This window comes from Schistocerca gregaria, chromosome 7 (assembly GCF_023897955.1).
Source record: "Schistocerca gregaria isolate iqSchGreg1 chromosome 7, iqSchGreg1.2, whole genome shotgun sequence".
Classification (NCBI taxonomy): domain Eukaryota; kingdom Metazoa; phylum Arthropoda; class Insecta; order Orthoptera; family Acrididae; genus Schistocerca; species Schistocerca gregaria.
Window position 1 is genome coordinate 42,832,857 of NC_064926.1, and position 24,726 is coordinate 42,857,582.

General features: G+C 40.6%; 1 protein-coding gene across 1 annotated transcript in view; it reads right to left on the reverse strand.

The window, feature by feature from the left end:
• Positions 1-24,726, reverse strand: part of LOC126281829 (uncharacterized) — a gene marked incomplete at its 5' end in the record, with an annotated part of 691,657 nt that overhangs the window by 40,219 nt on the left and 626,712 nt on the right. The window contains 5 exons of the mRNA XM_049981062.1: positions 3,873-4,091; positions 11,903-12,169; positions 14,621-14,823; positions 18,396-18,590; positions 20,173-20,349. Coding sequence (XP_049837019.1) covers positions 3,873-4,091; positions 11,903-12,169; positions 14,621-14,823; positions 18,396-18,590; positions 20,173-20,349 — 1,061 coding nt within the window. The remainder of the gene's footprint in view (positions 1-3,872; positions 4,092-11,902; positions 12,170-14,620; positions 14,824-18,395; positions 18,591-20,172; positions 20,350-24,726) is intronic.

A 24,726-nucleotide genomic window follows, 5' to 3' on the forward strand; every position in this document is an offset into this window, starting at 1 on the left:
AGAAGTAAATACAAGTCATCATTCATTTCATTTTGATAGTAATCATATATTCATCTACATTCAGAACATTATATACAACAATAAACAGATCTGCACATTCCATTCCAACCTGAGAGTTACATGTCTTACACTTCTGTCACTTTCCTGTATCTTTTATTCCTTTGCTGATTACTCATTCATTCTTTACAAAGATCTTCAGTATTTGCTTATAAGAGTTTTACATTGCTTTCTGGTCTGTTTATTGGCAAACATTAATCATTAATCAATGTGACTCAAACACGAGAGAAATTTCTGCCTTTGCCATATTGCAGTGCTAGGACAACTGTACAAATATAATGCTTACAATATCTTTTACACAGACTATGAAAGTAATCAAAGCTAGTAATATTCTGTCTCTTTCAATAACTGTGGATTTCGAGCAACTGTACAAAGTGGAAGGTAGGTAAAATTTAAAAGTATTTTACCTGTCCACCAATTAATGCATTCTGACTATGAGCATATTATACTTGTTGTATGCATATTAATGATTTTTGGACTGCATTGTCCCTGTCACACACTGGTGTTATGACTGACTGGTATTCTGGAGGTGCTGTCTCGTGTATCATTATGGAACATAACAGTGCAATTTCCACTTGTATTTAGTGTCTCAGACCTGTTACTGGGTTGTATCTCTTCTAATCACCTCATTCTATGGTTAGAGAGGTGCCTGTTGAAATTGAGGAACTAGACACTAACTTCTGGATTTTTTTAGGAATAAAAGAGACAACTCACCAAAAGACAGAAGCGCTGTATCATCGATAGGTATAAAAATAGGAGATACGGAGCTTTGGTAGCTTTTGGAATGTACTTCCTTTTTGAAGCTAGCCGGCTGCGGTGGTCTCGCGGTTCTAGGCTCTCAGTCCAGAACCACGCGACTGCTACGGTCACAGGTTTGAATCCTGCCTCAGGCATGGATGTGTGTGATGTCCTTAGGTTAGTTAGATTTAAGTAGTTTTAAGTTCTAGGGGACTGATGACCACAGATGTTAAGTCCCATAGTGCTCAGAGCCATTTGAACCATTTTTTTTTTCAAGCTTGTAGGGAAAACATGCACACACACACACACACACACACACACACACACACACACACACACATATGCACGCTCCTGTCTCCCTACACTGTACTCAGTCGACTGCTACCTCTTCCCTGGCCCACTGTGAGTATATTGGGGTGAGGTGGGGTAGGTGGTGGGGGGACAGCAAGTTACCTTAGGTTTAGGCCAGGAAGATTATGGGAACAAAGAATATGCTGTAAGAATAGCTCCCATCTGTGTAGCTCTGAAAATCTGGTTGTGGTGGGGAGGATCCAGATGGCATGGGTTGTGACGAAGCCCAGAAGTCCAACATAACCTCCAATCCCTGCTGAAATCCTTAGGCCCGTCCCAGAACTAGCCTACACACACACCTTCTATTTGCTGCGAAAATCCACAAACCTAACAATCCTGGGCGCCACATTGTGGCTGGTTACAGTGCCCCGACTGAAAGAATCTCAGCCCTTGTTGATTAATATCTCCAACCAACTGTCAAAAATCCAGCCTCCCACATTAAAGATACCACCTCTTTCTGCACTGGCTCTCCACCATCCCTACATCCATACCTTCTGGATCCCTACTCATCACTGATGATGCAACCTTCCTATACACCAACATCCCTCATGCCTATGGCCTGCCACGTTTGTACACTACCTCTCCCAAAGCCCTGCAGATTCCAGACATGCTGCTTCATTCCTTGTACACCGTACCAACTACATCCTAATCCATAACTACCGCACATTTGAAATGAAGGTATACAAAAAGTTTGTGGCACAGCCATGGGCACTTGCATGGCACTCTCCTATGCCAACCTCTGCATGGACAACCTGGAGGAAACATTGCTAGCTTCCTGAAACCCCAAACCCCTGTTCTGCTTCAGGCTTATTGATGACATCTTTATGAGATCTGGACCCAAGGCCAGGACAACTTACCCTCTTTCCTGCACAGTCTCAACACCTTTTCTCTCATCAAGTTCACCCAATCCTCCTCTACCCATCGTGCTACCTTCCAAGACGTCAATCTCTTCCTCTCAGATGGCTCTATCCTCACCTTGGTTCACATCAAACCCACCAATCATCAACAGTACCTTCCTATTGACAGCTACTACCCCTTCCCACCAAAAAATCTCTCCCATGCATCTGCAGTAATGAGAACTCCCTCACCGAGTATACTGAAGGCCTCACAAAGGCCTTCACAGACAGGCAATACCCTCCAGACCTAATTCACAAACAGATCTCCTATGCCATATCATCACCTGATCCTCACAGACATCCCAAGAACTAACCACAAAGAACTGCCCCCCTAGTCACTCCGGACTGGAATGATTGAACCACACCCTTCAGGGCTTTGATTATCCATCATTATGCCCTGAAATGAGGGACATCCTGCCCAAGATACTTCCAACTCTCTACAACATCCTAGTCGATCCTTCTGCCACTCCCACCCCCAACCTCATGCCTGTTTAAGACACAGATGCAAGACCTGCCCAATCCACCCCTATTACAGTCCCATCACAGGCTTATCCTACATCATCAGAGGACAGGCCACCTGTGAAAGTAGCCATGTTATGTACCAGCTCTGCTCAACCACTGCATAGCATTTTACATTGGTATAACAATTTACCAGCAGTAAACTAGAATGAATGGTCATTACCAAAAACAAGGTGGACCACCCAGTGGCACAACAGGCAGCAGAGCACAACACATGAGTTTTCACTGGCAGCTTCACAACCCGTGCCATCTGGATCCTCCCCATCACCACCAGACTTTCTGAGCTGTGTAAATGGGGGCTATCCTTACAGCACATCCTTCACTCCCCTAACCTTCCTGGCCTAAACCTAATGTAATTTACTGTCCCCCTCCACCACCTCACCCCAGTACACTCACAGTCAGCCAAGAAAGAGCTGGCAGTTGCCTGAGCACAATGTACAGAGACAGGCACATGTGTGTGTGTGTGTGTGTGTGTGTGTGTGTGTGTGTGTGTGTGTGTGTGTGTGTGTGTGTATGTGTTTCCCTACAAGCTCGAAAAATGAAGTACATTCTGAAAGCTAGCAAAGCTCTATACCTCCTCCTTGTGTAGCCTATTGACAAAGCACCGCTTCTGCCTTTTGGTGAGTCATCTCCCTTATTCTTAAATAATTCTCAAGCAGGACTTTATGAATTTGCTTATCTTTCCATAAATTTAAAAAGGTAACCAAAAATTTTTTGGGCGGATATGGCCAAAAAATTAGCATCCACTAATCTGCATATCTGGCTGCTTTCTCAACTTATGGGGGGTGGGGGGGGGGGGGGAACAGACAGAACTGAAAATAGAAGTTAGCATTCACTCTGTTCTGCAGGCCAGTACTTGATTCTCAATATCTTATCTTTTACTATATGTGGCTTTTGGCGTCTATTACTTTTATTAAAAACCTGTGTTTCAAATTTTTGTTTTATACACTTATTTTCAATGTTCTATGATTGACTTTATTAACATATTCAAATGCAAAATTTTGAGTTAGATAGTCTCAGTATTCAGTGTCTCTCTTAGTATTGCACAGAACAATATTAAAAAAACTGTAATAAGAAAGTTCTAAAGCTAAACAAAACTGGGAAAGCCCTTTATTGAAATGAGTTATAATGTCAATATCGGCTTTTTAAAATAGAATAAAAAGGGCCAGTGGATTTTTATGTGAACAGCATTCTTTTAAAAAAATGCTAACTCAGCTTAAAAAGTTATGGTAACATTTATATACTAATGCTAAAGCAATGTGCACAGATAGCAGGGAAACTGGAAGAAATGTGAGCATGCACTCTTTTTACCATTCTTGATGCAGACGCTTCCATATCGAGCAGTGGCTTGCTGCTGGAGACTGTGTGGTGACGCCTCTTCTCTTTGGGAACGGCCCTCTTGCGTGGTGACTGGGACACTTCCTGCACAATGGCACGTGCAGCTTGGCTCTTGAACACCGGTGACAGCTGCGAAGGGCTTGGGCTTGGACTAGGGCTGCTGCTCACACTGGTGTACTCGCCATCCTTGAACTATAGGCAGGTGCCATGCAGGTCGAGGGACAGCGTGCTAGGTAAGCTCGAGGTGAAAGCATACACACAATTTGAAGCAGAGTTTTGAAAACAGGAAAATATTTACCTGTTTGAGTTTCACATGCACTGTGAAATTGTTTTGTCATTTCAAATTACAAAAAATCTGAACAGATGAATAATAACAATATTAATTAGGATAGACTGCTACTTAACACACAGAGGAGGAATTGGGTGGCATATTTAAAAGTGGACTGTTGGACATTATGCAGCTTTCAGACAAAGTCCTCTATCAAATGAAGAAACACCCATTCATAAATGCATAAATCAAACACACAAACACACACACACACACACACACACACACACACACACACACACACACACACACACACACATGACCACTGTCATCTCAGGGTGCTTGCTGTAGAACTACTTCAGTGAGTAGCAGTCTTGGCTGGAGTGGGCAGTAGGGATACAGTGAAAGAGGCATGGGGGCAAGGAACAGAAAGAATAGCAGGGTAAAAGCATAGAATGGTAGGGGTGGCGGAAGGTGCTGCGAGACTCCTGTGGTAGTAGTGTACAGAGATGTGGTGGGGTCAGCATGGGGTGCTGATACCTCCAGCATCAGGAGAGCTGTGCTGGAAGAGGGAATTGGGGAGGGAGGGGGGGGGGGGGGGGAGAGGAGAGGGGCAGAGAGAGGAGCATGCAGGTGAGCTGGGTGAACAGGAGGCATGTGTGAGGCTGGAGTGGGAGCAGAGAATGGGATGAGGCAGTTGGGTCTGGCTGCCACTCATCACCACCTCTGTGTGGTGAATATCAGTCTATCCTAGCGCACATTGTTTTGATTATTCCTTTGCTCATGGTGTAGTTTTCTTAACGTAGCAATAAAGATGCCATGTTGTCAGAAATACTTGTGAAATTTTCACAAAGCCATTCATAATAATGCAACATCTATTGCAGTGTTATCAAAATACACATTTAACAGAAATATATATATATATATATAAAAAAAAAAAAGAAACTGGGAGTGCTAATCATAATTCTATTCAATGCAAAAATGTGAGGAAAACAATGAAAGAGGATAAATACGGGAATTGGTTCCTCAACATGCAAATGATCTGTGTGTCAAATGTTAAAATAAGTCTGTGCACTACGGGTGAAGTAAGTAACTTCAGATTTAAAGGGGAAAACTTAAGGATTGTTACCAGATATGATGGAGATCACAATTAAGCATTCTGCTTCCATTCAGTCCTCAGTGGTCTCTACTGATGTTTGTTCTCTATAATTAGTCTGCTTCTGCCCATCTCTCACTATACACATTAGTCAATGGCATTGAGAGATGACTGAAATCACTAAATCTGAGCAAAATTCCTAGGATCAATGCAATCCCTATTGGATATGGCACAGCATTTGTGTCTGAATTACCCCTCTTTTTGCTGTAATATGCTGTAGATCAGTTGAACACAAAACTGTCCTTAGTGGGTTCTAAGAAAGCACAGGTCAAACCTGTCTACAAGTAAAGTAGCAGAAGTGATCTACAAAACTACCATCTATGTATTTGACAGCCATTTGTTGTAGAATCCTATAACATATTCTGAGCTCAAACACAATGAGGCAACTCAAACAATACCAGCACATATTTCCAAAACAATCAACCATATGACGCCCACCTGCACTTTTCTCATATTACGTTCCAAAAGACATGGATCAAGGAGATTAGGGCCCCAGCACTTTGGTGATACACACCTCAAGATAGGCAAGTTACGTGTTTGTTTTTTCCCATGTTTTTCTTGTAGTACATTTTTAAAATTTTGTATGTGTTTCTATCTTTAAGAAGTTTAAACCTGCATTTTGTAAGTGTAAATTCATTCAATCTGTAGCATAGTAGTTGCTCATTTGTTTTGTTTTGAAGATAAGCGCCTGTTCATTTAGTAAGCTTATCAGTCAGGCCCTACCTCTTGGCTAATACACATCTCCAGAGCAGCAAGATACATGTTTATCTTTTCCTTTGTCTTCTTCACAGTTTATTTTACAAAATCAGTAGAGCAATTTTCATTTCTTCTGAACAACTGGCTACATACGTCATTAAGGCATCAGTGCCCATTGGTGCCTGATCAGGAGGTTAGCATACTGCATATCTGGGTTTATGTCTGCTTTTATAGTTTACTTCTTCAATTGTCTTGCTAGGCTGCTGGGTAGGATGTATGCATGCTATGTGCAGATGTAGAAGGAGCTGGCTGCAGTTCGGGATAGCTAAGTGCAGTTTTGGCTATGGTCAATCACCTTCAGGCTGCTGCCTCAGGGTGTAATGGTGGCACTGTGCTGTTGCTCACAGTGTGGTTTCAATTGCCTGAGACTGCAATCATGTGTGTGATTGGCATTTGCGTGTGCGTATGCGGTGTATGTGTGTGTGTGTGTGTGTGTGTGTGTGTGTGTGTGTGTGTGTGTGTGTGTGTCTTGACTAAAACCCTTCTCCCTCATTTGCTTCACTTAGTCCTACTCAACGCAACAAGCTACCTTCCTAGATGTTGATCTCCACCTCAAAGATGGCTAAATCAGTACCTCTGTCCATATCAAACCTACAAACCACCACCAATACCTCCACTTTGACAGCTGCTACCCATTCCCTACCAAGAAGTCCCTCCCATTCAGCCTAGTCACCCATGTCATCGCATCTGCAGTGATGAGCAGTACCTTTCAAAATATAATGAGGGTCCCACTGAAGCCTTCACTGGCCATAATTATTCTCCCAACCTTGTACAAAAACAAATCTCCCATGCCTTATCTAACCTGTCTTCCACCAACTCCCAAAGTTCCACCGTCCAGCCACAGAGGAGTATTCTCCCTTGTAATTCAATAACACCCAGGACTGAAGCAGCTGAATCACATTTTCTGCAAGGGTTTCAATTACCTCTCCTTGTGCCCTGAAATGAGAAATGTCCTGCCCACTAGCCTTCCCACCCCTCCCACAGTGGTATTCCGCCATCCATCGTCCATCCTTACACAACCCCTGCTCCCAATCCCTTACCTCATGGCTCACACACCTGTAATAGACCTAGATGCAAGATCTGTCCCATAAATCCTCCCCCCCCCCCCCCCTAGTCTGGTCACTAATATTGCCTATCCCATCAAAAGCAGGGATACCTGTGAAACCAGTCATGCGATCTACAAGCTAAGCAGCAACCACTGTGCTGTATTCTATGTAGGCATGATAACCAACAAGCTGTCTGTCCACATAAATGGCCACCGACAAACTGTGGCCAAGAAACAAGTAGACCACCCTGTTGCTGAACATGCTGCCAAACATGATATCCTTCATTTCAATGACTGCTTCACAGCCTGTGCCATATTGATCCTTCCCACTAACACGAGCTATCCTGAATTGCACAGGTGGGAACTTTCCCTGCAATGCATCCTATGTTCCCGTAACGCTCCTGGCCTCACCCTTCGTTAGTCACTGTCCTCACCCATCCAGCCCCTTCCCTGTTCCCAATCCAGCACTATACAGCAGTCATTTCACTACTTCATCCCTTCACCTCCCCCCCCCCCCCCACCCCACCCCTTCCCTGACCCTTCCCTGCCCTCCGTCAAACCCGCAGCACTTCAATGTCTGCCACACCCACCATACTATCCTTTCCCCTCCCCACTCTAGCCTCCTCCTTACCACCACCCAGTCACCACTCCCATCATGCACTGGTGCTGCTGCTCACAATGTGGTTTCAGCTGCCTGAGACTGCAGTCATGTGTGTGAGTGGTGTTTGCGTGAGTGAGTGTGTAAGTGTGTGTGTGTGTGTGTGTGTGTGTGTGTGTGTGTGTGTGTGTGGTCTATTGTTGACTAAGACATTAATGACTGAGAGCCTTAATTGTGAGAGTCTTTTTGTTGTGCCTATCTGCAACTCAGCATCTCTGCTATATGGTGAGTAGCAACTTTCCTTTTCATAATATTGTTACATTTCATCCTGGATTTTCCATTGTTTTTATGAGATCATAAATCAGTCAAGTAGGTTGGGAGAATGTTTCTTCTATAAAGTACTCATAAGCAGTTGTTAACATCTCATTTAGACAGTGAATTGTCATCATTTAGTTCCAGTAAGATGGACATAGACGGATTATAGGCAAAATATAAGCAGAAACTGTAAATTGTGGTCAGGAGAATTATGTGCCTTTTAAGTGGATTAAGAATAGAAAAGGTCCACCATGATTTAACAATGAAATTTGTAAACTCATGAGGAAGCAGAGGTTGTTACACTCTTGTTTAAAAAAAGAATGCACAAATGATGACAAGCAAAGATTAGTAGAGATTTGTGCATATTTGAAAAGATCAATTACCACCATTATATCTTAGCAGAAGATCTGGCAGAGAAGACAGAGACAGTTCTGGTCCCTTGTAAAATCGCTAAGTGGGTCTAAGGCTTCCATCCAGTCACTCACTGACCAGTCTGGTGTGACAGTTGAAGGTAGCAAAACAAAAGCTGAAGTTTTGAATATTGCATTTAAAAAACTGTTCACACAGGAGAAACATACAAAGATACCATCATTTGACCACTGAACTGAATCCCAAATTAAAACTATAGTAATAATAAACTTGTGTGAGGCCTTGTGTTGTCATGGAGAAGGAGAAGTTTGTTTGCATTTTTGTGGTGATGAACATGCTGAAGTTCTTTCTTTAGTTTCCTGAGGGAAGCAAAATACACTTCATAGTTGACGGTTGCACTATGAGGGAGGATATGAAACAGAATAACACTTTCAGAGCCCCAGAAGACTGTCACCATTGTCTTTTCTGGCTAAAGGCGTGGCTTTGAAGTTTTTCTTCAGAGAATAGATAGTGTGGCACCACTCCACGAATTGCCATTATATTTCTGTTTGAAAGTGATGAACCAATGTTTCATCATCTGTGATAATTTTTGACAAAAATTTGTCACATTCAGCTTTGTAACATGCAAGCAATTCCACACAGATGTTCTGTGGTCTTTATGGTCTTCTGTTAGGCAGTGAGGAACCCAGTGGCCACATACCTTCATATACCCCAACAAATGGAAGAGTGTGTTAGCACTACCGACAGAGACATCTAATTGAGCTGTGAGGTGTTTGACTGTGATCCATTGATCACACCGAATGAGCATGCCTGCACAGTCCAACAATGCAGTAGTCAGAGATGTGTGCAGCTGGCCAGCATGCAGGAGACTGGATAGGTTTGCACAAAGTCACTCCAGTGATGACAGACTCCTTGCCCAATGACTCACTGTGCTTGTGTTCACTGCCAGTCTCCATTAACGTTCTGCGACACCCTGTGAATGTCTGTGATGCTCTGGTTTTCTGCCAAAAGAAACTCAGAAGTAGATAAGGAAGAAAAGTCCAATGAAGTTTTGTGAGCTCCTCTCAGGGAATGTGAGCTCCTCTCAGGGAAGATGAGTCCAGTGTGCTAACCACCACATTGTCTCACTTGGTACAAGTGGAACAGGAAGAAACCGTAATATGTGATTCAATGGAAATCACATACTTCATGCTTGGAACATACCTCGAGTACATATGCCATTATGAAGGCCATGGGCTGCCATCAACTGGAACTTCATGAAACGACAGGGGCTGAAATGGGAATACTCCATGATATCCCACAAGAAAGTCTGCATTTTTCAACTGGAAATTGCTGAGAAAAAATATGTGCTGCATTACTCACTGAACAGCCCTCACATCTGGTGAAAGCGTATTTACAAAATTTCAAGAACCAGTATTAAGTGAAAAATCTGTGGAAGTGCTAAACTCCCCATGTATACTCCCCTAGGATCTAGAAGACAAGATTAGACAATTACAGCGTATGCAAAGGCAGGTCAGCAATCATTCTTCCAACACTTCAAATAAAAATGGAACAAAAAGGAAGGAAGATTAATGTTTAACACCCTGTCAGTAATCAGGTCATTAGAGAAGTAGCACAAGCTCAGATTAGGACAGGATGAGGAAGTAAAGCAGTCATGCCCTTTCAAATGAACCACCTTGGTATTTTCCTGGAGCAATTTACGGAAATCAGGGAAAACCTAAATCAGGATGGGTGGACACGGTTTTAACTGATGACCTCCATGATGCGAGTCCAGTGTGCTAACCACTGCGCTGCCTCACTTGATACAAGTGGAACAGGAAGAAAGATTAATATGTGATTCAACGGAAATCATATATTTCAGAGTGGTCTGCTGAGGATAGATGTAGATGTCATAAATCCTTATGCCATTCTCCCACTTTTCTTCTATTCTATGCCATCCTATCATCCACTTTCTTCATTCTATGCTGTCCACAAGCTGCTGAGACCCTAAAACACTGAGATCTAATGTTCTTTTATCAAATGTTTACTAGTAGTTCTTTAGATTCACCTCAATTTCATCATGACTGATAACTATCAAATGGTGGTCTTTTTATGTGTGGAATCTGAATTCAAAGACTGTAAATGATAAGCTAATTTACTGAAATGCTTCTCATTATAAATACTGACAACATTTAAATAGACATAATAAAAAAAATTAACTGAAACTGAGGAGACATGATACACAAGATATGAACTCTTAAGGATAGAGTAAAATAGAGCAGTAAAAAGTCTAACAAGAAATGTACAGGTTAATAAGTTATTATGCAAAGGGTGGAGGAATGAGAGAGAAAAATAAGATAAGAATGAGACAAAATGAAATTTAGACAAAATGAATGAAAATTTTGTTTAGATTGCCTGTAATGATTTTGTGAGACAAGATAAATCTAAATCAAAAAGGTCTCCATTAATGAGTGTTCATTTGTGTGAAATGCTACATAAAACGGGGCCTTTTACTTTTTAATTTCTACCAGTTCTAAGTATCTGCTCAATCCCTAGAATTATAAATTTAACAAGACATACAAGCATTAACAATTACATCCAAAGGGTTTAATTCTAGTAATATACACGTTAGTATACTAAAATTAAAGATAGCTAATTTTGATTATGGAGACTGACCATTTAACCTCCCCAGTCAAAATTAGAAATCCAGCACTCTGCCATTATATTCCATAACTGATATAGAAAACTGATGTGGCTGTATTGTGGTGACCTAAGAAATTGTGTTGGAACACGTGTATAAATGTCATCACTACACTCATAAGCAGATTACAAGGAAAGACAAGGACATCAGATTTCAGTTCGTGTATCATCATAATATACAAATTCACAGTACTAGGGGAAACATTTCCTGTCAGTAGTGTAGAAATAGGCTGTAGTATTTATTTTACACACTTTCAGAATACAAGAGCACAGTACCGTAAGAAGTTTCAAGGTGGACTGTCGCAAACAATACTCTTGTCGGGTAGCATTCAGTCTCTATCAAAAAGCCAGTTTACACTTGATTCTTAACTTTTTGACAATTAAGAAATTAGTGAATTGATGGAAGATTGTGTAATAGAAAGAGGAACTAAAATGACAGGTTTAGAGGAGGAAGCCATAGAAGGAAATCGTAGCAAAAAGCTTGCCAACGACTTAAGTTCTCTCATTCAAAATAATTACACACAGGATTTTACAATATCATAACAGAAAAAATATCCAGGTAAAAGTTACATAGCAGAAAATATTGCTGCTGCTCAAGCAAAAATGTATAACCTGATTTTAATAGCTGAGAAATTAAATTGTTGAAAATTGAACAGCAGTTTTTACAATACTTACAGCTAATTAGGGTAGTATAATGTAAACTATGTAGGATAGGAAATTCACCAGACAGTAGTTGCAAGACAAAGATTTAGTAATGCATAAGAACATGCAGCAATGTTCATGCTAAGATGCAACAAAATATAATGAGTAGACATACCCTGACACGCTGTTGTCTACCATTAGCACCAGTACCCATTCCATCTCCTCTAGGAGAAGCAGATCGTATAGGTGGTGGAGGGGGTGCACCTGTCAGTCTTTCTCTCTTGCCAAAACCTCGTGGCAGAGACAAAGATCTTTGAAACTGGAGATCTATTGCTGGGTCATCGTCTTCCTCATCATCATCTACTGAGGCCGACAGCAATGTCTCGCTGAATGGACGAGATGTTTCGCCTATTTCTTCCTCCACTGGACCCAGCTGTTGTTTCTGCAATAGATAATGAACAAAATAATGCAAATATTAATATGAAGTCTTGAAAGCCAAAGTCATTTCCATCTCAACAATAATAACGTATCTCTAAACAGTATTTCATAGTTTCAAAACTATCTGAGAAATAAAAATGAAATGATCATATGGCATTATTGGGCAGCAGGTCTCATCTGCAGTTGGTTGGCCACTTAGTGCCAGTCTTTTTATTTGGCATCACTTTGGTGACCTGCACATCATGGGAGAAATTATTCAGGGTACTGCATTTTTCCTCTTGACCAACAGAAAATATTGACTCAAAATATATTCTTCCTGACAAATAAGATGAAAATTTCAGTTTTATAAAGTTACTTGAGAAGCTGATTACATAATAAAATGCCAAAAAGACTCCAAACAATGGTATATAGCAAAAAAGACAAACACCAAGTGGAAGGGTTCTGAGCAGTAGTAAGGTATAAAACAAGTAGTTTAACTTTATAGTTCATCTTCTCAAGTGTTCTTTACCAGTAAACATACAATCACATATAGTGTGTCAGAGAGGATAGTTGTGTGTGTGTGTGTGTGTGTGTGTGTGTGTGTGTGTGTGTGTGTGTTTGTGAGTGCACAGTTGTTTTGCATTACATTGGATGATTCATATACTGTATATTCTACAGATAGGAGTGATTGGAATATGGAAAAAAAATAAAGGATGTACATTCCATTCAACAGTACAACAGAATGATTTGGGGTTATGGAATAGTATAATACTGAAGTGCTTGTTTAAAAGACTGAAAAGTGGGATACCAACTGCCTCATTCTATCTTCCTCAGCACCTTTAAAAATTTTCTAAAAATCTTGGCATGCTAGTATATTCAAAGTCTTCTTAACATAAAACTCATGTCTCAATCCCAGTAACTATAACCTATTCACGCACACAAGTCCAATGTTGGAAGTTACTCAATACCATCCACTCTCAGTTTCCCACTCACACTCACTCATGCAACCCTGCTCCTTGTCTCTCTCAATTGTCTCGTATCCTTCTAATGCTGTCTGTTCTCATTCTCGCTGCCTCCATCTGGCTCTCTCTTATTGCTGCTATCTCATTCATTCCTTTCCACTGCTGCAGTCTCTTCTCACTGGCATTCATTTTCATTGACTTTGTCTCTCATTACCACTGGCTTATACTCACTTCCACTTCCTTCTTCTCTTTATTCCTTTCCCACTAGAATTGTCTCCTCCACTCTCTGCCTAGCACTGTTCTGTCTCTGTCAAATGTGTTCACTGCTACTATGATCACAAGCGATATTTTATGGGAAAATTTTTGAAGGTGCTGAGGAAGACAGAATGAGGCAGCTGGTACCCCACTTTTCAGTCAGAGTATTTTAAACAGGAGTATAGTCTTTTTTTTTGTGCTCCAATAGAAGCATTTTTCCACTGTATCCCTTCTTTTCCCTGGCACAGCAGGGCATGTCACTCATATGAAAAGAATTTTATGGGTCAATAAAATTTTGAAAGTTGAGTTATGCGTTAGTCTTAAGTACCGCTACATTTTTTTTCACGTGTACAAAGAGTGGATCCTGCTTATGAGGGTTCTGATATAGAGCTGCATATAGGACAGCTGGAATGATGAGCACGATAATCATTATGAGGAATGTGAAGGCACACAAGCAAGTCCGGAAATTCACACATACACACCACTCATGTTATGTTAATTTTTAAATAAATCCACACGATGATAGAGGTGCAATCCTCCAAAATTACTGATCACATTCCTTCATAAATTTCATTTGATGTTCATATCGGTTGTCATTAAACATATTGTAACCTGAAATGCCTAAACTCACTGCTAATTTCATCTCGATTCCATAATTGTGTGCATGTGTTACCCCCCAGACACACACACACACACACACACACACACACACACACACACACACACACACACACACACACAGAGAGAGAGAGAGAGAGAGAGAGAGAGAGAGAGAGAGAGAGAGAGAGAGAGAGAGAGGGGTGGGAGGGAGAGAGAGAGTAACAGTAAGAAGTACTTTTAATAGATCTTCGACTCAACAATGATTATTTATCTAAGTGTAAGATACTCTTACAAGATTAATTGCACTATGATTTTAAGAAAATTAATAGCTTCTTTGTAACCCTTTGTCAGTGTTGTCTCTTTTGAGTTTCTTCCTTCGCTTGCAACATTTCACACTATCTTTCATTTTGTCCTTCAGTCTCCTTTTTTCAAATGTTGTTTGGTTTGTTCTTGGTTTGAACTAAAGCTAGACATTATGCCAATTGAGATATTTGACTCTAATTTAAATGTGTTGCTATGACAAAGCTACTGAGTTTCATGAAAAATGTGACACTGGAGAAGTGGAACTTAGCTACTGAAACAGAGAATGTTGATAAAGGCCTATTGGTTAGCAGCTTAAACTGTGGCTGAGGTATTTTGGAAACAGCATATTACACTACCTGAAATCCTTGTGCCTCAGATATGCTGTTGGCTGTTTCAGAGCCATCAGCTACAGGAGCACGTTTACCAGTAGCAATTCCACCATTTGTCAGAGGAATACCAATATTACCACTTCTATCACGGTCCCTCTGTCGTCGTTCTGATTCACGTTTAACAATTCTTACAGTCTTTATTTCTTGTTGTTTTTCTTTTGGTATGATACCTACAAAGATAAAACAAAAAACAGATACATCAAGTTCTTGTACACTTCTGTGAAGGACATTTATATGACAGGTCATTAAATGGCATTGGAGTACAGGAGTACAGTAATATTATTAAATACAAGGAGATGTATTAAAGTGGTTAAATGAATTCCTCCTGGCACTGTATTCCCATATCTGGAATATTATGTTCACCTTTATTGCATTTACGACAACAGATATTCAAAGTAAATAATTGGACAAATTCATTGTTGTATTATGAAAAGTGTTTCAGGAACAAGTGTAACTTTTTGGTGGTAATACCATGGAACTTTCTATGTGAGATATAAAATTACTTAACTGATATCATAATTCCTCATTTTAAGCCAGTAATTTTGAATTGCTGAATGTCATTGTTCAAAAATCCTACTAGTTGCAAAAATCGAGTTCCAATATGCTACTGACGGTAAGTAAGTTATACTAGGTTTATTCACATTTTGATTTATGAACATAGTATTATTTGCAATGAGAACAATGAAATTACCTTCCTCATCTTAGTTTTTAACAGACTTGTTCCTTCCATCATAAGGAAATTGTCAGGGACCTTAGTAAAAAATGAACATGGTCACTGTAAGGATTCTACTGTTCAGATAATATTAGATGCAGCTGATTTGAATATTATTTTAGCTTAAAAAATTTTCATATGTTTATTAAAAACAATGTGATTTGCTGGGAGCAAAATAATTGTGTTTGTTTTTATGTATCCATTAACAACAATTCATAAAAGAATGCTGATTCTCAGTAGGTGAACTTTTTAACCAAGCCACTGTATCTCCAAATCATCTGTCTATCCTCCAAATATCTTCGTCCTACCATCGCGTTTTTCTTGCATGGTGCCTCATAATCTGTATCTGCTCAATTTTTTTTTTACATCCTCATTTTTGATGCCAGACTTACTTCTAGTTTTTCCCTCTTGTCTTGCACCACTAGGCAGGGGCATAGGTGTGTGTGTGTGTGTGTGTGTGTGTGTGTGTGTGTGTGTGTGTGTGTGTGAGTGTGTGTGTGTGTGGTTTTTACTCTAGCTCATCAAAGGATATCTCTAAAAGCTAGCGAGTTTTCTTTCTTCTGTGTGTGCCTATTGACAGCTCAATGCTAATTTTTGCTGAGTGGTCTCCTGTAATCCTTGAGTATTTACTTGTTTCAATGTTTTATTACTTTTCTCTCATTTATCTAATAAATACGAAGTTTCATTTCTTATAAATTCAATGTTTGATACTTAGTTTGGTGTATTTGTGATACCAGTGTTTGGCACTTTTATTTCAGAAAGTGTTGTTGACTAAATTTAACGCTTTCCACTCCAACATTGAAAGGGACTCAAAATTGTAAATTTTGTTTCCCACTCTGATGTCAAACCTCATTCGACATGATTTTTTGCAGCTCTCACATGTTCAGTTCTCGAATCTGATAGTATTAGGCATCAATGGTACTTAGTGCTGCCATATAGGGGAAACTGTGTTAACTTGGTGTCAAGCTGTTGCAGTTGTGTAAAAGGAATTTTGGAATTATTATGTTCAAGTTTGCACGAGTGCAATGGGAAATTCCTCACACTCAATTCTTTCTGAGAATGAGAATTTACAGCTTTTCAAGGAATCTTTAGGTGACAGCATAGTGAGAGTGATTTTGATGATGAGATTGGTTCAGTTCTAAATTAGTGCAGATGGCAATGAAAACCAGGAAAATATGCATGTTTCTAGTGATTCAGCAGAAGATTCAAGGCGAATGTGGAGTGAAAATAACTCTGACTTTACAGGTTTTCCTTTAGATGATTCAAAGTGTGGTTTTATCAGTTAAACTTGTAATGTTCCATCATTGCCAGCTGTTTTCTTTCAGTTCATTTTCACAGATGACCTATTTCAACAAACAGCAGCCGAAATGAACAGGTATGCTCAAGCAAAAATATGTAAAGAGACACCAGTTCCACAACATTCTGCATGGTGGGACTGGAAAAATGTTACCAAGGAAGAAATGAAATGCTTCTATAGTTTGCTACTGAATATGGCATTAAGGAAGTGTAAGAACTTGCAAGACATTTTTTTCAAGAGAATGGTCACAATCACCTGACTTATTTTCAGACTGTTTTACTCACAGACGATTCATGCAAATTTTCTGGGCACTTCATGTTTCTAATCCAGAGAGTGCCACTCGCATCAACAGTCAGGATCAGTCAAATCTGAGTAAAGTGATTAATTTTTTGGATTACTTGTCTCACAAGTTTCTCAAAATTTATTGACCATGTAGGTATTCAGCTGCTGATGAATGTGCAGAATCATTCAAAATGTACAATCCTCAAAAATCAACAAAATGTGGACTCAGGAGTTTATGTGGTTTTGGATTCATTAAATGGTTATATTTGCAGTTCGATACCCTATTTTGGCACTGTAACAACAGAGTCCTTGAGCCATCCAGACTTGTATTTTTCCTGAGAGAATACTTCTTCAGTTGCTGGCTAATATCAGGAATGCTGCAGGGCAATCAGGGTATCATTTGTACATTGACTATCTTTATACAGGTGTTGCATTAGCTGATGAACTGTTGAAACAGAACATACTTCTCACAGGAAGAATCCAAGCCAATCGCAAAAACCTTCCAACTGCAATCAAGAACTGAGTTCTGCATCTGAAAAAGCCATGAAATAAAATGCCTCCGCAATAACAAAATGATGATTCTGGCATGACAAAATAGCTCAGCATCACTTATAGAAAGGAGAAACAGAAAGAAATGGGAAGAAAAACTGAAACCAAATGTGACTGTTGATTATACTTTGAAGATGGGCGGAGTTGATCGATCTGACCATCTTATTTCCAGTTATGATTTTCTAATGATAAGTCTGAAGTTATGGCGAAAAATGCACTTTTGGTCACGGAGGTATGACTTGTAAACAGCTATATGCTACACAAAACAACTTCTGCAAGAAAAACAACTTGAAACAACTGTCTCACATACTATTCTGTATAAGTGTTATAAGAAAATTAGTTGGTGAAGAAAAAAATCCATGGAAGATACAAGGATGTCATTCAACTTCTGATGATGAGGAACGCTGGAATGGGCAGTTGCAAATTATCAACGCTTCCTGGGAACAAGCATAAGCAATATGCAATGGTTTCAGACAGAAAGAAGAAAGGTGGCAGGCGTGAAACTGTGTATCACTGTGAAACATGTACACAAAACCCAGCTCTCCATCCTGATGAGCATTTCAAAAAATCTCATAGATTGAAAAGTTTTGTTCTGTAATGTTTTGGAAATATATTTGAATAAAAGTGCACTTTTTGTTTTCATGTATGGCCTACCTGTTTGGTCAGCGGCCTCATTGTTTCCACAAAGAGACTGCGCAATTCTCTGTAGCACACTTGCCATCCAAACAGCAGCGATTTAAATAAGATTGCACAGAGCTGCCCTGTGTCTGCCATATGGAGTGCAAGGAGTTAACTTTTTAACTCTGAAACTTTCCCTTTACCTTAATTGGTCATCTAGTGTGAGATCTTAATTAAAACTATGAAGATGTGGAAAAGGAGTTTTTGTATTTTGGCATACATACCATAAAATCTTTTCATACGATCATCAGCCTCATTTATATCAACATGTGGACAATACTGTTCTCCTGGACCAAGTAAAGCCTCTTCTGATGGTGGAGGTGGTGGCGGAGGTGGAGGTGGGTACTCAGGTGGAATCTCTGGAGGGGCAGGGAGTGGTGGGGGAACCTCATTTTCCACTTCCATTGCACTACCAGCTTCTGTTAAAACAAAAAGAAACAAAATGCATGACAATGTTTCAATGACTTTATTTTCATAAACAAATACTGAAAAAGAAATAATTGTAGCTAAATTTAATGGCATTAAATAAATATATTTTTTATTTATTCATTGTGCCCAACTAACAAGCATGTTTGAATTTATTTAGCACTGTTTGGCTTCCTTCCTCCCAGAAACTCTTTTCCTGTTCACTGTTCTTCTTTTTACATGCTTTTGTCCATCTAGAATTTTATTTGGTAGACTTATCAGCAAATTTATATTCCTGAATTAAGACTATAATTTTATTTTGTCTTGAATAATTTCTTTATGAATGCAAATTTACACCCATGCTCTCGCCCGCACATGCCCGCATGCACACACATGCACGCACGCATGCGCACACGCACGCACGCGCGCGCGCACACACACACACACACACACACACACACACACACTGTGTGTGTGGACTCAGATAATTTCATTACTTAGTAATATAAGGAGTTCATAAAGTTTATACTCATAGAAAAGTAACTCAGTTTGTGCAGGTTCAGTGAAGATGTGATGTGACAAATTCCTTGACATAAACAGAGGCTTTGCATAGTAATTTTGCACAATGTTGCCACTAGATCATGAGTTAATTAATGCAGGAAGTGGCCCTATAATGCTTCCAAGGGACAGAGGAAGGGTGAAATTTCAGAAACCTCAAAATTGATGTTAATTCATCCTGAATCACATTTGCTACTAATAAACATTCTGCAAAGGGTTGCAGCAGACACAGGGAGGTTTGCAGAAATTACTGAAATTATTCAGATAATTACACAACAAAACAAAATTTTACTCTCCTCTCTTGCAAATTCGACAAAAATGCACTCATAGAATCATTCATCTGATTGCAGGAAATATCATTTAAGATAAAAAGCCTTTCCAAATATGATGACAGTGTGTTTCCAATAACCTTTTTGTAAGTGTTATTGCTAATGCTCTTTGTTGTATGAGTGAAAATAGAAAAGTGAAAGAATCTCAACTGCAAAAAAATTACTAAGCATAGAAACTGAAGAGAATATTCAAGACTTTCCCCTGGATCAAATAGTTGTCTTAGGCAGCAAGAGCACAAAGACATGAAGGGTAGGTTTACAGAAGTAGAGAAATACGTGAATGGGGGCAGCTTCCACAGATGCAAGCAGAATAAATGGCTAGTTGCCCCGCAGTTGACAGGAGCTGCTGGTAGGGAACTACAAGAGAGCCCACCAAAGTTAGGAAAACAATCAGAAAGCATGCAGATAACTGGTAACAAAAGGCAAGAGTGGAATGCCTTTTTCCTAATCACTTAAATCACAAATGTGTGATGATGGTTGGCAATCATAAATATGAAAAATAGATACATTGAATCTCTATCTTCTACATCTGTAGTGTGTTCACTGCACTTTATGGCTCTTGAAAGTTCAGTTCGTAGATAATCACATCACTTTAAAGGTCCCATATGACCTTATATTCCCATTTTCTACTTCTTATCTGTGAGAAGTAAGAAAGAAGTAAACAAGTGTCCTTCCCTAAGTAAAAAGTATCTTTCGAATGCCTGATTACCTCTGGACGTGTACAATGGTGAGCGTAGTGTTGAGGCTGGTGAGGTGGCTGTTGTTGCTTGGCTACTTGCTGGGCTCACAGCGGCTTCCACACCGAGGTCTTGCGTCTCCAGTGTGTCGAGGTCTGTCACTAACCATGTGCTATGGTGCCGTTTTCTACTGGGGGTGGAGCTGCTTCCTGTAAAGAACCAAAGAGAATCATCCATTTCAGCTTTATTGAAACATTATAGGAACATTTTACTTCAAATCAAGGCAAACTCTCCTCATGAGCTAATGAGCTATAGGTTAGGACTAATAGTGTGTGTGTGTGTGTGTGTGTGTGTGTGTGTGTGTGTGTGTGTGTGTGTGTGTGCGTATGCACATGCATGCATGCGTGTGCCTTGGAAAGTGAAATTGACCATAGTTAAGTATAAGTCACAGCATTTTTTTTTAAACTTGGCTTAAGACAATCATGTAAATGGCCAGTACATTGAAATACTTTTCACTGGAAAAAATGCCATAATTATAAAACTGATGCGTTTTACATCATAGTGTGAAGTCACATTTAATATTATCCATTGAATATACCTAAAACTAAATTAAACTGATCAGGACCCTGAGTCAAAACACTCTACCCTCATTCCAACCCAGCACTGACATTTTCTCTTGCACCACCTTAAAATTGTCCTCAGCTCAGCCTGCTACCATCCTGAACACTGACCCTTACCACCCCCCCCCCCCCCCCAACGGCTCAGCAAAATTCTCTGCCCTTATAAAGCCCACCAACCAGAAACAGAGCATCCATTTTGACAGCTGCTATCTCAAGTAAACAACTGGCCACCCACAAACAATATATCTGCAATGACGAGCAGTTCCTTGGCAAGTATGCTGAATGTTTTACTGGTGCCTTTGCAGGTAGGTAGCAACCTCCAAACCTAGTCCACAAACAGAGATCTCCTATCATATTTCCACACATGCCTGTAATCCCCCAATTAGCCCAATGAATCAGCTGTATAGGAGAACCCTGTTAATTACCTAATACCACTCTGGACAGTAATTATTCAACAACATCCTTAGCCAGGTCTTCCACTACCCATCCTCATGCCCAGACAAAATATCCTACTCATAATCATTCCCACCTCTCTCAGAGTGGTATATTACACATCCATCCAATCTTACCTGACCTATTCCCCAAACACTTTGCCAGAAGCATGTGGGAGATCCACATACAAGACCTGCATTATGCATCCCCACTCCTCTCCCAGCACATACTACTGTAGTGCTGTCACAAACAAAAACCTTCTCTATCAGAGACAGGAGCTAGCTATGAAAGCAACAGGAGCTAGTTGTGAAAGCAGTAATGCTGTAGACCAGCTGTGCTGTAACTTTAGTACAGCTCCTTAAATGTGCATGACCACCAAATGTCCACTCATATGAATGCCAATGTCAAAATGTGACCAAGAAAGAGTTGACCATCCGGTCATAGAGCATCCCATGTCTATGGCCATTCACCAACCACTTTCGTAACCCATCATATACCTACAATTGGCATGTTTTCGGACTCTAGTTGTCTGCCAGAATCAGCCCACATGGCGACAAGCCAGTGCCGGCCTGCACATGTTGCATGTGTATGTCAACTTTCTGGACAATGACCAGAACATTCTAGTTTGTTATCCCTGTTATCTCCTGAAGCCACCACATGAGATGCCAGTCTCACCACTAGCACAGCACTGTAATATCATATTTTATTATGGAAATAACTGTGTCATATACTGTGCTGTGTCTAGGAGTCTAGGAGTATGCTCCTTGCATACAAAAATTGAACATTATCATTGCATTATCTCTCATTTCTATTCTCTCTGTTGTTAAATGTAATGTTAATGGCTCAAATTTTGTTCTTGCTCTGATAAAGATGAAGGGAACTTATAATTGTGAATATTATGTATTACAACTTGATAGTAAGAGTAAAAGTTGAATTCAAGGAAGAAGTAAATGAGTGTCCATCTCTAACAAATAATTAGGTGAGACTCGAACATAAATAGTACTCTTTGTAGTCATTCTAATTACTACAAAAAGGTTCAGGTACACTATGTCAACATGGAGTTGGAGGGGCACTATGGAGTTTCGTGAATAAATCTGCAAACAAACATGGCAACTTTCAACGGACTCAAGAGAACGCAACACAAAATATTCCACAAATCTTTACCAGCATATTACCAATCAACAAAACATTCACAAGGTGAGTTTAGTTTCAATGGACATTTCAATAAACATTTTAAAATCAAGAATACTTGCTAATCTTGTAAATAAAACCATAAAATACAATAAAAATAACAATATATCACACTTCATAAGACCATGCAACTGTAACCACATCACTTGCTGCTCATAGAAATCCTTCCATCTGCATGATTAAGACACTGCTCAACAATTTGCAGGCAGGATGTGTGTGGCATATACTCTGGGCTCTACAGTGGCCATACCCAGAATCTCATCACTCGGACACACACTCACCACACAAGAGTTCACTCAGCGTACACCCTGGGCTGTATGCTGGCCAAACCCAGTGGCCCATCCAATGGTGCACATGCTGAGCTAACGGTAGCTCTTCCATGTCAGTCCAGATACTCATGGATTAATGGACAGTTACAAGCTAAATGTTATCTTTTCTTGTAACTGACAACAGAACTGTGCAATGTTATTGTTTAGCAACTATCAGACAGTAAGCTAATTATGCTACCCTCAAAAGGTCTAGTGTGTTTTCAGTGTTATGCTATTCCTAGCAATGAGTACATTGTTGTTGTCTGCTTAGGAGCCAGTTTATTCAACATGTACCTGTATACTGGTCACAACGAAATGGTGACAGGGGTAAAGTCTACACTCCTGCGACATCCACCCAGCTGCTGCCCTTCTCCAGTCATGCCCCATGTTGCCCTTCCTCTTTGAGTCTTAAATGATGCAGTCATTGCCAGCCTTCCTCACTGGGGTGGTGCTGCCCAAGATGCACCAATGGGGCAGCAAGGTTCTAGGTTTACAGTGTTGCATTTTCTGTCATTAGCATTGAGGGTTTCAGACAATTTGGACAGATGTTTTACTGCCCCCCACCACAGGGAGACAGTACTTCTCGGTATTCTTTCTACATTCATGGTATTCTAACATCTGACACTTGTTACAGTATGTTTGTTGTACACTCCAATGTCCTACTCCTCATTCTAGTTTTGTTGCAAACTCCACGGCAGGCACGGGTAAACGCGCAAGGAGACACACCACTCTCTATCGCTGCCTGCTTGGCTCTCCAGGACTCCTTTGAGCCAGTGCCACCACAAGAAGCCACAGGTTCAAGTGCCATCAGATGACCTCACCATGGAACAGGAGGTGCCCAGCCACGTCTGTGGAGCACCTCCAGTGTCAGTCACTTTTAGATGACACTGCCACAGTCCTCTGTTTCTGGAATGGCTCCAGATCTTGACTTCTCTCCTGGGCTCTGCCAGCCTCTCCACCTTTCTACAGGAACCTCTGTGCCTCATCCCCTTCTCAAGTCTCAATTCTAAGCCTCTTCTCTTCATGCTCCTATGCATGCTCAGCCAACTTTGCACACAATGTATTCTTCTGGTACTCTATCCTCTTCCTTCTAAGCTTGGCTACACATGCCCCACACCTGAGGACACCCCAGCATCAGCCCAGGGATAACATCTCTCCCTTGTGAACAGCTGTTGGCACTGTGTTTCCCAGTATTGCATGGCCAATGCTGTCTCTCCGCACTGGGGAAGGGGGGTAGGTTCTGTGGCAAGCACCGCACAACATTCCAGATTTCCAGCACCATGATGCAAGACCATTACAATAACTTTGTCACCTTTACCCTAAGGGGAAAGAGGATGTAGAATCTTCAGCTATCATTGAGATGGGTCCACCATTTGTCCCCAAGGAAACTGCGCACCGGCTCGTCAATCGGAGCACACGGTCACCACTCAGCATTCACTCAACGTACCCTCAGGGCTGTACACTGGTCACACCCAGTATCCCATCCAATTGAGTACATACTGAACCAATGGTAACCAGATCATGTTGACTTTGACACTGGCTTGGACAAATGGACTAACAGACAGTTACTTGCCAGTGTTATCTCTCATACGTTTTCAGTGTTATGATACTCCTAATAAAGAATACATTGTTCTTGTCTACTTGGGACCCTGTTTATTTAATATGCACCTGTACACCAGTCACAACAGAACACACTGCTAGACATGTTTGACCACAGTGTCTGCTTCATGTCATCTGATCTGCCCACCCATCAAGACTACAGTCTCCAAACTATGTACCTGAAGATTGTCATTACAACAAATTCTTCAATCCCACTATCTTCCTGGCTTCAGTCTCTGGTAACCTCTAACCCAGAGCCAACTCCACACCTGTCCCCAAACCCTCCACTTGACCATATCTGTTTACATTCAGTCTGTTGTATCTTGCTCCCCCAACCCACTCATCTAATTCATTGTATGCCGCATGCAGTTCTCCCTACCTGTGCCAGGAAAAAGCAGTGGTGCCACATACCTATCGCATTTCCTTGTAGTCTCCA